This window comes from Vigna unguiculata, chromosome 8, assembly GCF_037176805.1.
Source record: "Vigna unguiculata cultivar grain cowpea cultivar isolate G323 ecotype 2 chromosome 8, ASM3717680v1, whole genome shotgun sequence".
In the NCBI taxonomy this organism is placed as follows: Eukaryota; Viridiplantae; Streptophyta; class Magnoliopsida; order Fabales; family Fabaceae; genus Vigna; species Vigna unguiculata.
The window spans coordinates 5,913,026-5,936,131 of record NC_140799.1 but is presented as its reverse complement, the minus strand read 5'-3'; the positions used below and the strand labels follow the sequence as shown (position 1 = coordinate 5,936,131).

General features: G+C 32.5%; 2 protein-coding genes across 3 annotated transcripts; one reads left to right on the top strand and one right to left on the bottom strand.

The window, feature by feature from the left end:
- Positions 1–1,131: 1,131 nt before the first annotated feature.
- TRS120 (transport protein TRS120) lies at positions 1,132–10,398 on the bottom strand. The gene is made up of 10 exons (XM_028084224.2): positions 9,877–10,398; positions 8,879–9,085; positions 8,547–8,729; positions 7,566–7,669; positions 7,364–7,423; positions 6,546–6,834; positions 5,245–5,540; positions 3,740–4,617; positions 2,401–3,342; positions 1,132–1,685 (listed from the first exon to the last, which is right to left on the bottom strand). The coding sequence occupies exons 1-10, from the start codon at positions 10,285–10,287 to the stop codon at positions 1,465–1,467; spliced, it is 3,591 nt and encodes a 1,196-aa protein (XP_027940025.2). The 5' UTR covers positions 10,288–10,398; the 3' UTR covers positions 1,132–1,464.
- Positions 10,399–10,412: 14 nt separating this feature from the next.
- ALF4 (aberrant root formation protein) lies at positions 10,413–16,640 on the top strand. 2 transcript variants are annotated; one of them, XM_028084226.2, is made up of 14 exons: positions 10,413–10,736; positions 10,975–11,151; positions 11,778–11,927; positions 12,441–12,513; positions 13,490–13,665; positions 13,772–13,831; positions 13,961–14,111; positions 14,211–14,267; positions 14,364–14,635; positions 14,760–14,831; positions 14,988–15,065; positions 15,161–15,364; positions 15,694–15,745; positions 16,024–16,640. In XM_028084226.2, exons 1-14 carry the CDS (start codon positions 10,647–10,649, stop codon positions 16,242–16,244), a joined length of 1,833 nt encoding a protein of 610 aa, XP_027940027.2. In that variant the 5' UTR covers positions 10,413–10,646; the 3' UTR covers positions 16,245–16,640. The 2 variants fall into 2 exon arrangements, with proteins under 2 accessions (XP_027940027.2, XP_027940026.2); XM_028084225.2 differs by having other exon boundaries at positions 14,208–14,267.
- Positions 16,641–23,106: the final 6,466 nt, after the last annotated feature.

Here is a 23,106-nt window from a genome sequence, read left to right as displayed (position 1 = left end):
AAAAATCTGTTTTCGGTCCTGAAGTTTAATTTATAATTGAAAATTTTGTCTTTATTTTTCTTACTGTATTAAAGTTGATCTTACATGACAAATAATGCATCACATGTTATTTTTTTTTAAATAAAACATTAATTTTGGCCTAATTCACGCTTTACACAATTAATTTTGAAAAATAAAAAACCTAACATATGAAATTATAAATAGTAAATATTGATGCAGAAAAAGAAATGAACTCATCCTATCACAATCTTTTTATTATTATTATTATTAATAATATATATATATATATATATATATATATATATATATATATATATATTACATGATTATAATACTTATATTAATAAAAATAATTTAAAGAAGATTCAACCACTCATATTACTACTACTATTTTCGTGATTTGGCATATTTTTGTTATTATTTATGGTTTTTTTATACAAGTAAGAAAGAAGTAAGTATTTTTGTTAACCAAACAATAAAAATAGACCACTGTATTAATAACAAATTTGGTATACCTTTGATTATTTTAAAATAATTTGTTAAGATATTTATTCTTCTTGCAAGTTGGTACTTTGATTGATATATTATTAATAGAAAGTATAAGTAAAACATTGGTTAAATTATGCTTTTATCCTCGTTTGAAAAATCTTAATCTTAATTAGGATCATATTTTGAGAAATTAAATACAGATATTTTTCATGTGATGGAACAGTGCTAGTGTAATTTTTAGTAGATTATAACTAGTAACAAACGATGTATTCAAAATAGTGCATTACAAAATGTGTTACTAATAATACTTTCAATTCATTAGTAAAAAGAGTTATTTATTAAATTATGATTAGTTTAATATAATTTTCACCAAAACCATTTAACTCTATAAATATATTTTAAATAAACTTAAAATATTTTTCAGTAATTAAAATGGATTAACTTAAATATTTTCCTTATTCTTGAAAAATAGTTATTTAATTCTTATATAAAAAAAAATAAAGTTTTCAGAACATCTTACTAGTCTTGTTTGTTAAATAATACTGTAACATGTTTTAAGCTTATAAAAAATTAAGTGTATTTATTTAAATTTTTAATAACTTTTATGTTAAAGAAGATCAATTTGTTAACAATGAAGGCCTCTTACTGTGTAAAATAATGAAGTAAATTATCTACCAAAGCCGTGTTGAGAATTCGTACAACAATCAAATGAGATGTCTAAGAAAATGAAACAAGTATCAGTATTTGGAAAAATAAACAAAATTCTCAAACTCTCTATATCTTATCATAATACATGTCTTCCCATGAACTCTTAATTTGGAAAGTTCATATCAAAGAAATCTGAAGCAGAAGAACCCCACATGCGTCACCTTCTGCAGCTTGAGGATTATCTTAGATAACAAAGGGAAAACCTAATACTGAGAGTGTAAATTGTGAATGAAATCTGCAGTTTCAAATTTGATCAATGGAAAATTTTCATGCAGTGCCAAGGACACGAACGTGATAGGGTGGTCCACGACAGAAAATTGGCTCAGAAGCCGAGGTGGTCCTGGCACGAGCACGAAGAATGTCATTTGCATCCTCAATCACTGCTGCAGCAAGTAGTGTATACTCTCCAGGGACAAGAAAATGAAGGCAGAACGAGTGTCTGATTTGTTGAAGTGGGGGAATTTCCATGGCAATGTCACTCAGAACACCTGAAAAAGAGAGATTCAGGCAAGCAAATACAGTGACACCAATTCAAATGCATGCTGATTAGAAAAGGCAGTCATTAACTTAAAAAAGGTTTAATACTTATTAAGTCCCTACAAATTTTTCAAATTCTAATTTTAGTCCTGAATTTTTCTTAACGTTAAGTCTGTGTTAAGTGATAACGTGACAGCTACTAATATTTTTTGGATAAATTATGTTTGTAGTCCTTCATCATTTTAAATAATTCAACTCCATTAACTTTTTGTTGACCAATCTTGGTTCCTTATCTTTTCATGAAATTAAATTTTACTGCAGTCTTAGTCTCAACTATATTTATCATTGATTTTGGATTTCCCATCATCTATTAAGACTAAAAGCAATGAAAATCATAGTTAAGGGAATAAGATTGGTAAAAAGATTGTTGAATGATTAAAAGTGAATTTCATATAAAGATTAAAGGGAATTTTTTGAAAAGATTAGAGACTGAAACATAATTTACCCAAAATATGTATGTAGTTGTCACGTCAGAAAAATTGATGAGATGAGATGGCACCTGACACGGTTGATGCCGTGACTATCAAGTCATCACTTAACACTAATACTACCGACGGGAACTAAAATGCTAATGGAAGAAAATTTCATGAACAAAGAACTGTAGGGATTAAAATTAGAATTTTAGAAAAGTTTAGGGACTAAAAAACTTAATAAACAAGGAATTACCCGTCCATAGAACAGTCGCTTTGGTACCATCTACACAATTTTCACCGGCTACATCTCTGCATGTAATATTAAGACTCAATTTGAGCATATCTTTAGTATTATTACGAACCACAACTTCCATTGCTGTCATTTCATGAGCAATCACGGAACCTTTGGAAGCAGCAGATTCAGATTCTTTATCAGGATCAGCTGTTCTTGATTCAGAACCATCTCTAACAAGCCTGAAGCCAAACGTCAATGGATCTGGAAGTAAAACATCCATGACTGATGTTTGGAGAGCAGCCTGGATAGCTTCTTTGATATTTAACTCCCCAGAGCTATTCCGTCCTGAATGCCATCGAACCTTAATCCTAGATATAAGGTTCTTGATGCAAGCATTTAGTTCAGCTTTGGTGTTCTTCTCTGAGAAGGATGCATTTCTTCCTCCATTCCCATCTAAATGGGTATCCTTCATAAAAAAGGAATCGTCAAGAACGGGTAATTTAAAATGCTCAAGAGGCACTAGAACCCTCGCTGAGCAATCTCTATCAATTCTTGTTTTAGGATAGACAAATTCAGTTGCACCCTGATCAGCAAGATGGTTGTTCTCACTGCTTGAGTTCTCCAGTTTGACAGAGACATTGATTTCAAACACAACATCAGTTGGATTAGATAACTCAAGTTCAAGGAATCGCAGCCCCCAACTTCCTCTGAAAGGATCTATTTTCACCAATCTGTCCATTTTTGTCTCTGAGTTAACATTTTCATCAGTAGACTTATTATTTACATCATCCAACTTCGGAAGACTTTCACCAACATGAGCAGGAAATTCCATTGAAAGAAGCTGAGCCTTCACAAAGGACAAGCCCTGCAAAACACAAATCTGCAGAGGAACAACAAGCCTTCTGCCAGGGGGCACAGTAGATCCATTCGTGGTAGTTTCTTCAGAGGTTTTCGTCGGACCTGAAATAGAAAAACAGCATTGGTTGCATATATAAAGGATTTCACACAAGATAATAATGGTCCTGGCAACATATGAAGCTACGAAATGAGAAAATGACACCATGAAAATCATTAAAAAGCATATATCTGCTCAATACATAATCCCAGTGCGCCATGAGATGGGAGCTTTTGTTAATTACAGAATAGCATGCAAGTAAACAATGACATTGGTATAATAAAAGGGAAAAGTGTGAAGACAAAGAAAATAAAAAAGGGGAACAAATTTAATTAAATATCGCAATCCAGAAATTAAAAAGGTTTGATCTTAATGTATTCCAGTGTAAACACTGCAGATTGAACAGATAAGCTAATCCAGAGGAAAACATGAAATATTACTGCTTGTAATTGAAGACATTACCAGCATAGTGGATCAACAGCGATGGGCTGCTTCCATCTTTGGAATGCCTCAAATTGTTCCCTGAGACAGTCTTCCCTGCACCAGCATCTGCATCCAGCAAGCCAACCTGCCAGGCTCTCAAGGTCACAGGGAATGTAACTTCTGCTCCAGGTCTCAGAGGGAGGCAAGATTTCAAAGTTTCGGAAGAATATGAAATTACAGAATCTTGATTTTTTCCAGACAGTGAAATATGGGCCTGCTCAATTGGAACAGTACCTGCATTAGCCAGGCGAATCCACACATCCCGAATTTCTCCTTCATATAAAATGATGGCTCCATCACCTCCAACAACATGTGATACCAATAATGGAAGTGGTGGTACTACAGAAATATTAGGCACAGACACATTTTTCAACTTTGGAGATCCACAGCATCGAAAAGGGTCAGAAAGAACCAGCCCTTGTGAGGCCCCAAGAAGCAGATTGTCAACCTCTTTAAACAGATGTTCAGTAATAACACCAAAACAGTGAACAATGCACCCAGGAATTGAAACTGGTCCCACTGATGTTGGAATACCAGATAAGGTGATCACTTTTGAAGAATTTGGTAGAAGGCTTACACTTACGGGGAAAGCATCAAAATTTCCAGAATGCACGGATAGATAGATGCTATCAACCCTTAAATCAAAGCCACATGGGTTTGCCAATTCCACCAAGACCTCAACAGGTTCTCCAACAATCCAAATAAGCTCATGCTTCTTGACATTGTTAGTCTCTCCTTTACTGAATGGTGTATAAATGAAAGGCCCAGAAGGAGCAGCACCAGCCCACCAATCTTCTCTGGCAGAACTGCGCTTTATTATGTCTACTTGTGTTGGGTGGAGAGGAAATGAATGCAGCCTGGAAGCAATTAGTAATAAGTTGCTCTTTTGTTAGTTTTCCAAATTTGTGACTCAAGAAATTAGTATTTGAAAAACTTAATAATGATCCCTAAGCAGAAAACAATGATAAAGATTTCCCACAGGAAAAAGTTAAATATCTCAGGATTCTGAAAACCCATTTTATTGTCATACATTTTTTCTAATGCTATCATAGCAATTTAGTTATTTCATTCAAGACAACACTTCAATCATTGTCCTTAGCTCTCAAAAATACCTATTTGATATGACAACATAAACAGAAAAATATAAACGCATTGATGAGGGAATATTCAACACCATATATCGGATGAGTCAAAATACAGTAAAATGGAATGAAGTTCAAGTTTTGATAGGGAATATTCAGAAAAAGGTAGTTATAAGCAGCTATTCAAATAAATGTCAGTCACCATTAACTCTAGCTTCATTTTGCGTAAGCACAAATGAGCTACCATTAAAAGGATTATGACACTACGATTTAATCATGATATACCCCAGCAATGCTAAAAATGACTTGGTGGTGATTGTTATCATCATTGTTGTCATCGTTGTTGTATGACTTAAACATGATAAGAGTTGTGGGAAAAGAAATCTTTAACCAAGTAAATACCTCACAAAGGGTAAAGCAGGATCAGCACAGCGAGTTCCTGGTGGCAGCCTGTCAGCTGAATTTGAAAGTGCATTAGCAAGGCCATTTTGCCCAGCAGGTGTTATTAGAGGATAGTAGGATCTAAGGAGTCGGGCTGCTGCACTCCACGCAGTGAGAGGATCACCAGCACGCACAGCAGAGAGTAGAATTTCTCTTAATACAACCATCTGGAGGGTACTCCACTGAGACTCAAATAGTGAGACTGCTGATTGGTGGTTTGTTTTCCCACTATCAGCATGATTTGATACAATTCCATTCTGCAAAGATGCAGCAACTTAAGTTCTAATTTTATAAATGCGCAGCTTGTCAATAATAAAAGTCATTTCAACTATCAACTTTGTTTGAGCTCTGATTTTAGTAAATGTTTTTATACTAAACTTTATATTTGAATTATTTGTGCTACCCACTAAAAAATTCAAATACAAAATGCCAATAGGAAAACTCAGTGTGCACAAGTTATATGGAAGCACATATATTCAAATAAAAAACGCTAATGCCATATAGTTGACAAACTAGCTACACAAGATATAAATAATTCAAACTCAGATAAATCCTTTCAAGACCAAACGTTATAACATCTTTGTATATGTTTCCACTGTGATGATGGACTTTTACTCTTCTCACCATAAATTCAACAAAACAAAGCACTATATTTTTTGACACATGAGATATAGATCAATGCTCAAAATGCTTTTCTATTATTATTATCCTGGCTTCAATTTTTATTTCATTCCTAACAACCACCAGAGCAATGCAAGAAAATATTTATGAGCAGTAACAACCTAGACAAGGGGTCAGGTTAGTCAAACCAACTAGAGAAAAGAGCCGGCAACATTTTAAGCTCTTACAGAATGGTTTATGCCTAATTCAACATTACAAAACAAGCTTAAAGGTGAAGATTGCCACCATTTATATATTGTGTGAGGCTTGGGTTTTTCGTAATAAAAAATGATCTAGATTCAACTCAATATTACAACAAAACTAGCTTGTAAGGTGAAAATTGTCATCAGTTATATACTGTATTTTGAATCTATTTCTAGACAACGTGGACTTGGGTTTTCCCAAACCTAAGAAAAAAAAACCAAAATCACATCTAAGCAGTAATGCAATATCATCATAGCGACTAATAATTATAGCATGCATATATTTCAAGCATAACTTTCTGCCCAATGCATAAATTAATTATAGCATGCATATATTTCAAGCATACCAATTATCATAACAAAATTTGGTGTTCTGATTGGTTAGGCTCGGTAACTCACACTGTGCAAAGAATGATCAGAGATTGATGATCTACTTTGAACATGATAAGCTTTGGTCGTCATTGCCAAAACTTGCATAGCACTAATTGCAGCCAATCTATTTTCTTGCTGCAGATATAACTGTGCAACCTGCCTTGAGAAAAATGCAGCTTTTCTATGGTATCCCAGACTTCCATACAGACGAGCTATTTCAATATACAATATGAGCCTATCACTTGCGTCAATTAAAGATTTAGCACCATCTGCAGCTGTGGTCAACAACTCCACCACCTCCTTGGCCAGCTCTCTCCTTTTAATTGAGAGAATTTAGATAACTTGAAGTAAAATAATGAAAACAAGAATATTGCTTTATGAAATACAGCACCTCAAATTTCTTTAAATTTTGTGTATACAATGGCAAAGATAATCAGATTATATCTCCACTGTTTTTATTAATCGAACTCATTGCTTTTGCAAATTTAATTTGTGAAGCATAAGCAGATATGTTGATCTAAATTCTAAAAGCCAAAGAAATGACCAGAAAAATTCAGGTCAGAATAAACATGGTGCATAATCTTTATTCAAAAATACTCTTAGCTGTACCTATTATTCACAACACATCAACATAGTTCAGTTATCCCATAGCACATTTAATTTGTGAAGCATAAGCAGATATGTTGATCTAAATTCTAAAAGCCAAAGAAATGAACAGCAAAATTCATGTCAGAATAAATATGGTGCATAATCTTTATTTAAAAATACTCTTAGCTGTACCTATTATTCACAACACATCAACATAGTTCAATTATCCCATAGTAAAAGCACAGAAAAGAATGTACCTGCAAAGAAACCTTGCTAATTTCAAAGTAGCTTCAAGTTCAAAAGTAAGGGGAGAAACTCTGCATAAAAAGATTAAAAACAATTAAGATTGACAACCAGTAGTATTTGGAATAAACAGCGAGAGGTATAAATACAAAAGATTAATATAATTAGAGAAAGCACAATTATGTTCACTATCACACTCAAAGCGGAGCCTCTTACCTCTGAGCATTATCTTGTGACTTCTTGTAATTCACTATCACACTGTTATAACGATATCTAACTTCTTCTTTCAGTGCTGAATCTTTTTGGCCCATTCGGTCAATCTGGTACAATAAAATAAATTAATTAAAAGATAGAGATGTGAATGCAGGCAAAAGTCACACTGCCCACTTATCAGGATAAGTAAGTCACCATATATCTACCATCTTATTCTTTCCCTTGCATTGTCACTACCTCATTTTATAAAACTATTAAATTATTTATTTATTTTTAAGTAAAGACGGCCATAGGTACTATGCATGCTATGTCATAGTAGCTCTAGAAACAACAGTAGCGCCTAAGTTTAGCTTTAGATTCAATAGAACTGCAACTCTCTAAATAATAAATCAATAACCAAATTATATCAGACATACATCATTTCCAAGTTCAACTAATTTTGACCTTTAATCTTACACCCTAACAATATATATCTATCCATAATCCAGAGAAAACAAATGTCAGAAAGATTCATATGATTGTCTTCTGCACATCTCATTCTTCTGTTTCAAGGACTAAGATAAATATCTTATTTAATTTGAGTGCCAATGAGGACAAGGATTTTAATCATTAGTGCGTTTTCTTTGGCACTATGGCCCACTAACTAGCTGATACTTTATAATTACTTAGATAGTTACAAAATGAATACTTCTGTTCTGCTAACATTGCATGCAACTGAATAAGAAATAAAGCACTAGTAACAGTTAATTCAAGTAGGTAGATCAATAATATACGATTGCCAAAGTGCATGATCTTCAATCAGTTTTAAAAATTAAAACTAATCATAAAAAGAAGTTCTAATTTTCAGACAGATGACACGTACAATCAACAAACCAAAGCGAACGAAGTCCCATAAAATACACAACACATAGATTGCATGACCATACAGGCCATAACGTTTAATATCAAATAAAACAACAATGAAAGGAGAAGAGGAGAAAATACCAGCAAGGCACAGACACTACCCTCCAATGCTCCAGCATACCAGAAGTAATCACCAGTTAACCTGGAAAGTTCCAATGCAGTAGAATAATGGGCATTGGCGTCCACAGGGGACCCTGCCAGCAAACAGTAATCACCAATGGTCTTCTGGGCACGCCCTAGCCTTCTCTTTTTGGCCTTGATAACCTGCAGTCCACAACACACTCGAGCATGAACCTAACCGAACTAAACCACAGCAGAAACAATCAATCTAAAACAAAAGCAAATAGTTTTCACATAACACCACTAAAAATACAAAAAAATAAAATAAAATCAGGACACCTAAACATGAACACCTCCTCTGAGCTGAGACTAGCTTGAGAATCTAAAGGCGTCTTGAGAATGGTTCCGGAAGATTCTGCCTGAAGCACCCATTTCTCAAACTCCATAAGCAGTGACGCAGCAATCTCTTGCATCATAGTGTTCAAGTGGAACTCCAATGTAGGACGATCTGCAGGAGGAAACAACCTCAAATTTCCCCCTTTCTTACTTCCTTCCTCAAGCTACAAAACCAAAGATGAAAAAAAAAAACTATAAGGCCATTCCATTTTGATTCCTTTCTTCACTAAATAGCAAAAAATAGAGAAATTAAGGAAAACATAAAACTACAAGATTGTTTCTTTTCAGTCCATTTATTCACTAAATTGCTAAAACCAGAGAAAAAAACTACATAACCATTATTCAGTCCATTCCTTCAATAAAAATGACAAAAATAGAGAAATAAAACTATAGGACTACTACTTTGAGATCCATTCCTTCACTAAATTACAAAAAAAAAAGGAAATGCAAGATATAAACATGCAAGACTTTTTCTTCAATCCATTTCTTCAGTAAAAATTGACAAAAACAGCAACTTAAGAGAAATATAAACTACAGAACTTTTTCTTTGGTCTGTTTCTTCATTAAATTGCAAAATAACAGCGGAAATAAAGTGAAAAAACCGACAGAACCTTTATCTTCTTTGATCCATTTCTTCACTAAAATGGCAACACAGGGGAGATTAAAGTAAAAAGAAAAAACATAACAGTTTTGTTCCGATCCAGTTCTTTACCATATCACCAAAAACAGAGGAAATTACGAAAAAACCTATAACATTGTTTCATCTTGTTTATCGAATTGCCAAAATAAACGAAATTAAAGTTATAAAATCCTGTAAGACAGTTCGTTTTTTCTGATCCATTCCTTCACTGGGAAATTAAACCAAAGAAATATTACGTTATTATTTCATATTTTACCCATTTCTTCACCAAATCGCCACGAAAATAAGAAATTGAACAGGAAAGCGAAGCACGACCTGCGAATCGTTAGGGCAGAAGGCGAAACAGCGCTCAACGAGGGAAGAGGGGAAGGACTTGCAGACATTGGTGAAAAGGTCGACGGCAGCATCGAGATCGGGGGAGGAAGGACAGTGGACGATGCCGACGACGCCGAGAGTTTTGCGGCTCGACTGAAAGTCCTCCCAGGGGCTGGGCGGCGCGCCGCCGAGGACAAACTTGAAGCGGAGGGAGCCGGAGTCCCAGGGCTGGACGGCGAAGGGGGACTTCTGGTGCTCGGTGTAGAAGGAGCTGATGGCGGAGAGCGGGATCGTGTGCAGCGGGAGCAGCATGCAGTAGTAGTCCCGCAGCACGTTCGACGGCACCGCTCCTACCGGAACAACTGCCACCTGAATCATCGCCGATCCTTCGATGCTAACTTCCGGCTCCATTGCGATGGTGGTGCTTGGTTACTTCCTCTTTCCGAACCAACTTCGCTGCGGAATAATAACCAACAACATCTCAGAAAACTTGAAATTACTTCTATATCCTCCTAAATTTTGCTATATACCTTACAATGAAAATTAATAAGTAAAGAACTTTAGTATCATAAGATAAGATTATAAAAATTTAAATATTAGATTAGTTACTAGAAAATTAAAATACACGATTTTAAGTTTTTGTATTTTTTATATTTTTGTACTCGGTGTTTCTCCACCTTCGAACTTAATGACTGTTTTGCCCTCGTCTTGTTCTTTAAGGGGTTTTTCGTAGTAGTGTCGAAGTTTGTTTCCCTATAAATTTCACTCTCATGTCGGTCTCTGTAGAGCGCGAAATTGCGTCCTTTCGGGATTCTGAGATTCGAAACAATCTTCGAAGAGTTCTCGAGTCATGCTCTAAAGTATGATCACTCACCTTTTTTTCAGGAAATTTGATTTTGTGAAATTTATTTATTTCTGTTTGTGTATAATAATAACTCTTGCAAATATTGTTGGTATAGATTATTGTTTTTGCTGTTAATTTTTAAAATGAAAGCTTGATACTCTTAAAAGGAATGCTTATGTCTGTGATGTTTAGAGTTGAAAGGATACTTGTTTACTAACATGGTGATGACTGTCATGATGTTTTATACTTGGTAGTTGGTTGAGGCTGGAGATTTTCATGAGTCTGAAAACACGGTTTCGGAGCTTATCAAGTTTCTTGATTCTGTTTATGATGGTGCTATGTCTGATCCAGATAGTGAACGTGCTGAGAATGAAGCATTTGAAGCTATATCTGAGATCCACAGATATATTTGTTCTCCTTCCCTTGACCAGGTGGGTGAATTTTCGCATTCGAGCTTTTTAAGTTTTCTTGTTTCATATCAGCCTCAGCCACCGCTTGGATGTATTTCTTTATCAGTTTTAGGAGGAGAAAAGAAAAAATGCGTTGAGTTTTTTAAGCTACTACTATTGCACTTTAGCTTTTAGAGAAGCTAATTTAAATGAGATTCAATGAAAGGTAAGTGCATAAGTTGATTTTATCTTATGTGAGAAACTTAATTCATTTTATCTTCTTATTTTATAAAGGTTTGTGTGGAGAGATTTATTCAATTACGTCCTTTGAAAAAATAAAGAAAAAAGAAAAATTTAGAGACATGAAAACACGATTCCCTGCAGTCAACAACTTGGAACCATTAGATGAAGGTCAGATGACTTGAGTCATTCAATTTCCATCCAATGGTTTCTTTACACTGGCTATGTGGAAAAGCTAGCAGCACTGAAGCTGGAACCATGGGAGGCATCTAGTTATACTTTTATTCAAGAACCCTTTTATGGGACTAGAAATGGGAGATTAATAATTCTATGGAAAACCATGTTATTATTTGTATCATATAGTCTTTCGAGCTCACAGTTTAGTGTAAAACTAAGAATGCGATGTTGATTGTTTGGTGATGTGACAGGAAGTTGTTGATGCCCTTTCCTTTGAACTGCCAAAGGCTGTTTCAAAGTTTGTGAGGATTTCAAGTAGATTTTTGGACATGGCAACTAGCATCATCGATCATTTTATAGTGAAATGTGGTCCAAGGGATATGCTCTCAATTCTCTGTAATGTGAGTTTGTTTTTATTGTGAGTAAATGTATATTAGCACTTCCAAGACACACAATTTCACTTTAATACTCCCTTGCTTAGTTGACAATACTGTTACCTATTGGATGTTTGTTGAACAAATTTCAATGGAGAATCCAAATTAATATATAATGTGGAAGACACAGTTACCATCGAAACCTCCACATTTTCTGATAATCCTACATCTCATTCCACATGATGTATCTTTGGCTTGAGATCCATTTCCTTCCCTCTTTTTGACAGCCCATCACTTAACCCTCACACCTCCTACTCATTTGTATTGTTCACTTCCTGCTGGACCTTAGTCCTTCCTTACTCAGTTTGAAATATTCACTTTCTATCTGATGATCTTCTATCCAAAAGAAAACTCAAATTTCCTCATAATAACATCATAGTTTTCATGCAAAGAACTACATGTCAGTGACAGAGTGACATTTAATTGATCTATTTTTTGTTAATATATTGATCATATGCTTCTGTTAATGTAATTGAGCAGACATTAGGTTATTCAAGTAAGATCACCAAGGCTGCCAGTTACATTGTCCCTCCGTTATCAGGGATCTCAAAGGGTAATTATTGCATTGACCTTTTAATCGATGGATAGAATACAAAACTGTAGTCTCTGTTCAATGAATGAAAGATGGAAGCAATTACCTTGTTAATTCTCTACCAATGTAGAGCATGTGAATCACTTGGCACTGGATTCATTTCATGAACTTATTTTTTGGTTTTGATTTTGTTGAATCTCAATTGCTCTGGGCTTTATATGAAGATAACCAATTCCTTAATCATTAGTCACTCTGACCTTTACATTTATAATCCAGGCTCCTTCTTTTGTTCACAGCCTAAGTTGCATCAATTTATGGCCATATTATGTTTATATTGGGAAAATTGAATATAAAGTTAATTTTATTTTATATGGTTTGTAGAGATCAATTGTAGTTATTAACAAATTGTTTATTTTCCACCATTACTTTTGAAGAAAATGATAGGATCAATTTAAAAGAGATGATTTAAAAGGTATGGATTCTGTCTATTGAATTTTTGTAAATTTATAAATGAGATGAAACCACAAAAGCAGTTCCTTACAGGACAGTACGCTTTTGGTTCAGCATTGTTGTGACAAAATCTTTTGGCTTGAACATAGTTACTTGAATGTCGAGCTTAACAGGACTAGTGACAATCAAATCTGGCACATTATTTGTTTGGGTGAAGCGGCATCATATATTTTTTACTTGACTTTGATATCAATCTCAAATAAAATTTAATTAAAATAAATATTCTCAAGATCCTAAGCTTCAGCTGGATACTACATCACCTAGTCCTGTTGCTGTCAATTGCAGGCAGTTTTTATTGGGCTCATTTTATTCAGCAATATGACCAAGGGAGAATTTTTCTTACGACTTGAGCAAATATTTAAACTTGAAAAGTATCTTTGTTGATGAAATGCAAAACCTTAATGCTAGTTTTGGCTCACTCTGTTCTGTCAATGATTTTAAACCACATTATTAGAAGTTTCAGCTTATACTTATTTTGCCTTTTCAGTCTTTATTTCCATTCAGAGGCGTCAGTTTGAGCAAGTAAAAGAAGCTGTTCCTATAATACTTAATGTACTGAAAGTCGTGTCTTTGGAGTCAGAAGAAGAAGAAGAAGAACTTGAGGATGTATTTGACAGAGCTGTTGGGATTGCAAATTCTATATGTGAAGTTTGCAATAAATTGGTCGGTCAATTTTAAAACAATTATCTTTTCTTTGTTGAAAAACTTAAATGGCTGATTTATTTTCAACTCTTTTGCTGATATTTTTCTCTTTCCTCTTTTACATTAGGAGGGGGATGCGAAGGAGAAGCTCCAATCTCTTCTTGGTCTATATGTCCTGCAATGCATGGTGCATGTTTTTATACTGCATTAAAATTAATTGTTGCAATTTGTATTTCTTCCTAACTTTTCTTACTAAAATGGAAATATGGTTTTATTGATTTTATAATGATTTAACATGTTACCACGCACTCTCCAGGCTCTCATTTCAGCTAGTTTAGGTTATAAAGCTTCCAGATGTCATTCGTTTGTATTACAACTGTCACAAATTTCTTCATACTGTGGTTTATCATATCTCAGTCTACTAACAACTTATGAAGTTGAGACTGTGGCAGGCTCCATTTTTGGAGGTAGTACACTTGTTCACCTTGTTTCTGTTAATTATTTAAAAGTAAGCACTATTTACATCACTATATATTTTTCTGTTAATCTCCTCAATTTTCCAGAAGATAAAGATCAATATATGGGTTTCTTATCCCATGTCAAACATGGTGCTGCTCTTTCAGGTTTGTGCTTGAATAATTACTCTGTAATTGAATCTATGCCTTTTCTGTTTTTCCTTTTCCCTTTCACTAACCCATCGAACTCTATTTTTTTTTTAGTAATTTGGGGACTTGTCTCAGAGGAGGTTGCTTACACTGCAAAAGAGAATTTGACTGCCATCAAGGATGAACTTTGTAATAACCAAACAAAAAGGTGGCAAGCAATAGGAACATTAAAGCAAGTACTTTCCTTTGTAAATCTACCATGGGAATTAAAGAAACATGCTATCGACTTCTTGCTTTGCATCACAGATGGAAGTATCTCCAGAAACTGCAATGAGGAGCATTCTGAATGGTCATCTTATATGCCTAGTCTTTTTTCGGCTTTGCAGGTTGTGTTCACTGCAATTTGTGACTTCAGTTTGTTTATCATTGTTCAATCTTCTACTTTCTCAAATGAAGGAAAATGCTGATGTGATATATGTTTCTGTTATGTTTACACATTTAACCTTTCAGGCTGTAAAAATGGTTATCATGCATGCCCCAGAGCCAGAACTTAGAAAAAAATCCTTTGCTGTGCTAAAAGGAGTGAGTTTCTAATACTAGATGCACCTCTTTTATAGATGCAAAATGTAGTGAGAAATTTTTGAAATAGAGATATATGATGTTTGTTGAACTGCTTGATATCTTGGGCAAATATTTCTTAAGATTTTTATGGTACTGTGCTAATGTTAATCAAACTAGGTACTTGATGATATTCCAATTTCCCAAAGATTAGACATTTTGAAAGCATTGATTACAAATACCGACTCTTCCTCAATGGTAATGCTCTACCTAAATTACAATTTGTTTAGCATTGTTCTTTATTTTCTTTTAAAAGTTAAATCATCTAATGGTGATCTTGCACCCTTTTGAAGATTGCCATTTTCATCGATCTTATCCGGAAGGAAATGCACACAGCAATCTGCAATAGTAGATCAATAGTAAAAGATGCCCTACAGATAGAAAACAAAGTATTTCCAGATACCCCGTTTTGGAATCCAGAGGTCATAGAGTTGGTTGAGTTGGTTCTAAGACCTCCACAGGGTGGACCTCCTATCCTACCTGAGCAGAGTGATGCGGTATTCTTCCTATCTTATGCGTTCTTTGTAATTTATGTTAGGTTTAATTGATCATTTGGTCTCTATATCTACCTACACCAACTTTTATTTTAGTTCTTATATCTAAAAACCGTACCTTATGTACAAGCATTTTTTTTTATAGGAACTAAAATAAAAGTTAGTGCGATAAAGGGACCTAATGATTTATTAAACCTTTGTGTAATCCTGGTTTCTTGAAATGCATTTTCTAGAAGAAGCATTTTGGCGTAATTGTCATTTATTTTTGGGTTATGAATATGAACTGATATGTAAAGGCTTTAAATAATGGTCTTATGTATTATGATCCACAGATGTTGTCAGCCCTCAATCTATACAGATTTGTATTGATGACAGAATCTGCAGGTATGTAGCATCAATTAATTATCACTTATGGGAAAAATTACTGACAAGAAGTCTTGATTTAAAAAATATACTATTGAAGCAGTGATCAGTGAGTTACAAGTTTTTGAGTTATAGAAGAAAATTTCAAAATAATCACTAATACTTGTTAAATATGAAATGAGACTTTCAAAAATGCGATTTTCAATAAATTTCAACTAATAATAGAGTGTGTTGGTAGTGTTTATCTAATCTAAAAGTTAAGTCTAATTTGGAAGGTTTTTCTATTTCATTGGTAACAGAAAAGACAAACTTCACTGGAGTGCTGTCAAGGAACAGTTTACTGAAGGCTTACAATGAATGGCTGCTTCCTTTGCGTACCCTAGTGACAGGTATAATGGCAGACAGCAAGAGTGACTATGATGAGTTTTCAGTTGACACTGTATGCACCTTAAATCCACTTGAGTTGGTGTTGTACCGGTGCATTGAACTTGTGGAAGAGAAGCTAAAGCAATCCACATAAGGTGCCCTTAGCCAGGATTTATGGAAAAAATTTTGATGCATGTTATTTTTGAAATATTCATAATTTAAACATCTAAAGCAAGGCTATTGAAATGCAATTCAAATTGGAAATCATCCTTTCAGATGCAATGCAATTTCCAGCATGTTTGAAAATCGGATTCATGATGTGAAACAACTGGGAAGTTGCTTGGATGTTGATCACGGTTCTGTGTTTGGCTTGACTTGATCTTGGATGTTAAAGTTCTTCCTCTTTTATGTCTTTTATCCAGTGGAGAATTTGAGATAGAAAAGGATACTAGCAAAGGTATCTTTATGCTTTGGATGGTATCCCTGTACAATAACCTTATAACTAATAATTCTCACGAAATTAAAATACATTAAAATTGAATTCCTTTCATTTGTTTAATTTTTTATTTTTATTTTGTCTGTGTAGAGATTTAAGTATATTAAAAGATAGAATATTTTGATTATCATTAAATATAAAAAATATTCTAATACTAAATAATATTTAGTAATTTGGAATTATTAGTTAATGATGTTTTTCGATTTATCAATTGATGTTACTTAGAATATTTGTATTACAATTGATTAAAATTATTTTTACTTAGTATTGATCACAATTACTATAGTTATAATTATTTAGATTGATATTGATAAGAGTTATTCTTTTATAATTTTTTATTTTAGGTTTTTAATCGATGTTAGGTAAGAAAGTTAATTTTATTTATATAAATTAAAACAATTTTAGTCACTATTGGTATTTTTTATGCATCGGAAGAAGTCATTAATGATGCATGTTGGGAATGAAATTGATAAAGAGAAAAGTAACCCCGATAGATTTTCACCAGAAATATGTGATGGGAAAATAATCGGTGGATATTGGTTGAAAATTTTTTAATTATAATTTACATGAATAGATAAATAATCAATAATATTTATTTACGCCAACTAAATTTTTTTTTAATTATAAACATTCTCAAAGAATTATTGATGCTCAATTTATTTCTTGAATAAATAAGTTAATCTATCATTCTTACTTTTTTATGACAATTTGCAGTACTAGCCACATTTTGTTTACAAAATAGTTTCAAAATCTTGAAAGGTGAAATTTTATGAGTGAAGTATATGCATACCCCACGTTTGACATTCTCACAAAATTATACTATTCATAAAATATATATTTTTTATAGCACTAACTTGTCTTTATATTTCACTATTACCTTTTTCTTTGCTTTCATTTTATCTTTTCGATGATAAATAACTTTTTTGTAAAACTTTATTGTACTAACACGATTTATAAAGGGTTAAATATGTTTTTGGTCCCTCAAGTTTGAGCGAAATTTGGGTTTAGTCCCTCATCAAAACTTTTGATCAATTTAGTCCTTCATCTTTCAAAATGCGTGAATTTAGTCCTTTTAACCAAATTTTGTTAAGTTTATCTGATATTTCAAGTGCATTTCATGATAGTATTTAAATTATTTATACTGTTTGACACATTTTTGCTTTAATGTTAACTTAAATACTATCATGAAATATACTCGAAACGTCAGATAAATTTAACAAAACTTGGTTAAAAGGACTAAATTCACGCATTTTGAAAGATGAATGACTAAATTGGTCAAAAATTTTGATGAGGGACTAATTCCAAATTTCGTTGAAACTTGAAGGACCAAAAACATATTTAACCATGTATAAAATATGTTTACACCGATTATTGTACCAAAGAAGCGACAAAGGAATTTGAATGATACTGGACCCATTTAAAGATTTGTTTAACACCCAAATTCAACTTCAACATTTTACCAGCTATTTAAATACTTAGACGAAATAATAATAATAATAATAGTAATAATAATAATAATATAACTTTTTTCTAGTATATATTTTCATATCTGTTTGAATATCATTTAATATTGTTAAAATATTTGGAAGAGTTTCTTTACAAGCATTAAAAAAATAAGCTAAAATTAGTTTTGTACAAACTAAAATTAGTTTATGAATAAGTTAGTTTATAAAACATATATATATATATATATATATATATAATAAAAAATAATATTTTGTATACAAAATAATTTTCTATAAATATTTGTATACCATGACTTTCTTATAGTTTGTCTTTTTCTGTTTAAGAGATGACAAGCTGAATCATCTTAAACATTGATAAGTTGGCATGATAACATGAGCAAAAATATAAACTAAAATACCCTTTTATGATTTGAATATATTATTTTAAATTTTTCTTGATTTTTTATAAGACTTATTTTTATGTATTACTTACATTAATTACTTTTTATTATAATTAAATAAATGTAATGTTATTAAATAGATTAACCTATTTTAGATAAATATAAATTAATTATCTATGTTTTATATTTAGAGACAGGAGATTATGAAAAAAAAAAAAGAAACATTTACAGAAGAGGAGATATCTAACAAAACCATTCAGATGACAAATATGTTAAAGAGCCGTTAATATTTATTTCTTTCATTATGTCTTATGTGTACAATTTTAAAATTTTAACATAGGAACATTTATTCAAAACATGAATATTAGCATACTTAACCACATTAACTGATGTTATTGCATGACAGAGATACCACAACTAGTATTTTAGCCCGTCAAATTGACGGACTGAGTTAGAACGAATTGACGAATTGAAATCTTTAATCCACTTCGTCTCTTTTAACATGGGTTGATGAGTTGGTCTGTCGGGCCTAACTCGTTTTACCACTCCTAAAAAAACTGCACTACAAGACATACTATATCATTGAAATAGATTGAGCCACATGAACTGGATCTTAAATGTCACCCTTAGGATGACAATGTTGTTGTATTTTTGTATTAATTGTTTTCTCACCACCAGAATTAGCTTTGATATCTTGTAATATTTTATAATTAGATAAACCATGACCAATTATTCTCCGATTTAAACAAAATAGATACAATTTATCTTACTCCACATGAGCAATAAATACATATCTTCTCCTTTCTACCAAAATTAGGTTAGGTAATTCAGATAACAAATCAACGTAAACCAAAACACGACCAAAAAATTCACGAGACTTATTCTTGATATAAGCATCCAAAAATAGAGGTATGTCAATTCCATGTGCAATTGAAAAAATTGTATTCAATTGCGAATATTACAAAAGAAGACGGTATATACAAACCCAACATTGAGTTTTTTTTAGTTTCATAGATGTGTAGAGAGAGAGTCCTTTGTCCAAGCAAAACACAAAGAATAATAAGAGATAAATTCCAATTTCCTCCTCTGAACTAAGTTTTAAGGATGACAATGTGGGATGAGTCATGTAAGTGGATTTGCTAGCTCGTAAACAAAAGTGCAAAGGAGATTGAATAATTTAGCCTATTGATCAATTTAGGTTGTCTCGCATAACCCGCAACCCAGGCAGAATAATGGCGGGACGGGGTGATCTAACTCGTATAACCCATAAAAAGAAATTATCATATTTTAATCTATAAGCCAAACACATTACAAAAAAACATTAATTTTACCTGGAGTTATTTAAGAGAGGTTATAATAACCTCAAGAAAAAAACATGCTTACGGAGGTTTTCTAAACCCTGATAATTACCAAAGTCTTTTTGTCAAATTCAAGTTAAAATATTATTCGCCTTCTCTATTTCATCTTTTCAGACCTTTTGAATATTTCTTCCTTTGCTTCGAATAAGTGCCTAGAAAAACATTTTTAGAACTAGCATGCATCTTGCTTTCGATAGTGCATGGTGCGCCTTCTTCGTTCCGGTGTGTTGTAGGTCTTCCAGAATTAGGATACAATACATTCTATTCTCTTGTTCATACAATCCACACCCTAATATGTTTACCCTCAATCTCTCAATCTCTAATTCTCTTCTCTTCATCTCTACTTCATCTCTCAATCTTAGTTAAAAACCTTTTGTTTGCCCTCTCTTGTAGCTTCCAATTTGTCCACATTTCTCTTTTCCAATCTTCACCCTTCAATTGCAACTTCGAATTGGTAATGGTTTTCTATTCATTCTCTTTGGCTTTCGATTTTTTTTTCACTTTCATGTTTTCATCCAAATTGGTTCTACGTTTGGACCGCCTACGTTCGTGTTGTTTCATAGCTACTTCACGTGTTCACAATTACAATGTGTAGGTATTTTTATTTTTGCCTCTCATAAAAAATTAAATGGTCTTTTCTTGGAAGCTAAACAGAGGGATTGTTTTGTTTTCTTTCTTCTGACTTTGTTCTATTCTATGCAATGCATGGATTCACTTCATAGTAAATGCATAAATCTATTAAATTAGAGAGTGGTGACAGTGACAAAGGTGATTTAGTATTCTTTTTTCTTGTTATGTTGGATTGGTTCTATTGGCAGTGTCCTAGCATCAGTCTTGGTGAACTCAAAAAACGATTATTAGGTTACTTCTCTTTGGTCAATACATTTGAATTTTGATGCATATATTTGTGTGAACAATCAAATTTTACTTTTTTTTTTTAGATTTGGATTTTGGAACATGCACGCAAAAGCCAAACACACGTCAACCTTCTACCAAGTTACTATCTATGTGCAAGTATATGATACTTGTGCATATATATTAACTATTTAATTGTTTGCAAAATATTAATTAAAGAGTTTAATATGTGTGCCACTATATACTTACAGAACCAATTATAGTGAAAGTGTTAGTTCTTTAGAAGAAACGTTTGGGAAAAAGATGACAGTGAATACCAAATGGACAAAAGGTGATTTCTATTTCAGATTTAGTAAACTTCAATTATTATGCCTTGTGATCTACACTAAAATGGACAAAAGACAAACTTTGAACTTTTTTTAAATATCAAATGCATATTAATTATAAAAATGTGTAAGAACTATCTATCTTTGCAAACACTTTGAATAATAATTGACAAGAGAGAGTCTGTCACATGTCACCAACATGGAAAGATAGTAATTTAAAAGAAGTTCTTTCTTTTATGCTTATTTCGTATTGACAAGTTTCTAATTTAGATTTGGAATCAGATTTCTAATTCTTACTTTTTGAGGTGCTTATACAAGACTTGCTTAATCTTTATACTTATTAAGGTTGTTCTTCTCTACTAATTAAGGTTGTTTCCATTGAATTCAGAGAATGGTCGTTATTCGATACCTTGTTGAATGTTCTCCTGATCATACATAAAAAGATTTTATTTTTTACAGGGACTGAATTTGATAAAAATGCAATGAGATATGTTTAGAGTGAAAAGTCATTTCCATTTTCTTGTTTTCGTGAGTAAATTAATCTCATAATTGTTGATGGTGATTGACACTCTATTGCTTATATATATATATATATATATATATATATATATATATATATATATATATATATATATATATATATATATATATATATATATATATATATATAAGTATGTTGCTCTATTACTATTGAGGTTCTGATGCAAAAAAAATTATTCTGTAATGGGGGCAACAGAAGCTGAGGTGCAGAAATATAACATCATAATATGTTGCTATCTTTTTAAAAATTTATGGTATAATCACTTGTCCACAATGAAATGTTGGAAGTTAAATATATAATTTTTATGGTATATTTTGTGTAACCACATGTCACTGTATGTATCTTGGTGGGTTCTACACGTCAGTATCCTTGCATATTGAATTATTCCTCTCAAATAGTGAAGGCTTTTGCACATGGAGAAAAAAAGGGGAATATAGATGAGAGTTTCTAGTAACTTTTGTAGTTATTTTGCCTCCTTTTTTTCTGAAATAATTTGTTTTCATCCTTGAATAAAATAGAAAATAACTTAGTGATTTTAATGTCTTCCTCTCTCTGTTGTTAGCATTATTTTGTTGTTAACATTGTTTTGTTTACAACACCAAATTCCCTGTGTTTAGTCTGAATGTACTCCTCATGAATCAAGGGAACCTTCTGGAGATGATTAAGAGAGTAATGAGAAAGTTGATAGTAAGGTAATGGATCACTGTATATTTCTTTTATGCTTATTCCATGCTCATCTTTTACAGGTTTCAATTTAATCATTGTAGAGAACTTGGAAGGATACATGGTTTATTTCACACATTTGAATGTTCACAAGAAACCAACTTTAATGCTTTGGAGATCTTGATATCAAACATGAATGATTTTTGATTGATGCTTTTAAAGAATATTTATGTTTAGGTGCTAAGACGTCAAACTAAAAATGTCGATTGCAAAAGAAGGTGGAAACTGAATTTATGGGAAGTTAGCTAGTGTTTAGAATATGATTCTTGCTTAGGCTTATGTTCAACAATTAGAAACAAGTCGTGTGAAGCTCATGCTTTGTACAAAGCTTTTATTTATTTTATTTTCTTATCCATTTACTCAATCCTTGAACGTGAGCTAGTTCTCTTTCCCGCATTTAGTATTGATTAATTGCTATCGTTTTTTGTTAGCTTAGACAATAATTTATTTTTATGTTTCCTTGTTCATGAAAGGTTGAACTTTGACATATTTATTTATGTTGGTCTTAATTTTATATGTTTGTTTAGTTTATTTCAATTTTATTGTCAATAGTAAACTCATGGAGTGCAACAAAGATGTTACACATTAAAATAAAATTATTGTTACAACATTTGTCAAGGAAAGTTTTAAAGCTTTGGTAAACCCGCAAGCCAATCATTATACAAGGTAAGCCAACAAAACTAGTTCACAATTCTTATGTGGAACGGTCAACACAACTTGTTTTTTACAAACCAAATGTAGGACAAGCTCAATCTGAATTGTCATCCTTATTAAATCTTTAACTTGCAAAACTAGATTCCACTAAGGGGACTATTGTTTAGGGTTTCTTTCCTAATCCCTACACCTATTTAAATATGAACTTGGATGTTGA

Coding starts and splice junctions, on each gene's coding strand:
- TRS120 (XM_028084224.2), bottom strand. CDS start 10,287: ATGGAGCCGGAAGTTAGCATCGAAGGATCGGCGATGATTCAGGTGGCA. Junction 7,670..8,546: donor GTAGTGTCTGTGCCTTGCTG/GTATTTTCTCCT, acceptor TTATTGTACCAG/ATTGACCGAATGGGCCAAAA. Junction 5,541..6,545: donor CTGATCATTCTTTGCACAGT/GTGAGTTACCGA, acceptor GCATCTTTGCAG/AATGGAATTGTATCAAATCA.
- ALF4 (XM_028084225.2), top strand. CDS start 10,647: ATGTCGGTCTCTGTAGAGCGCGAAATTGCGTCCTTTCGGGATTCTGAG. Junction 11,152..11,777: donor GTTCTCCTTCCCTTGACCAG/GTGGGTGAATTT, acceptor GTGATGTGACAG/GAAGTTGTTGATGCCCTTTC. Junction 13,666..13,771: donor GTGAAGTTTGCAATAAATTG/GTCGGTCAATTT, acceptor CTTTTACATTAG/GAGGGGGATGCGAAGGAGAA.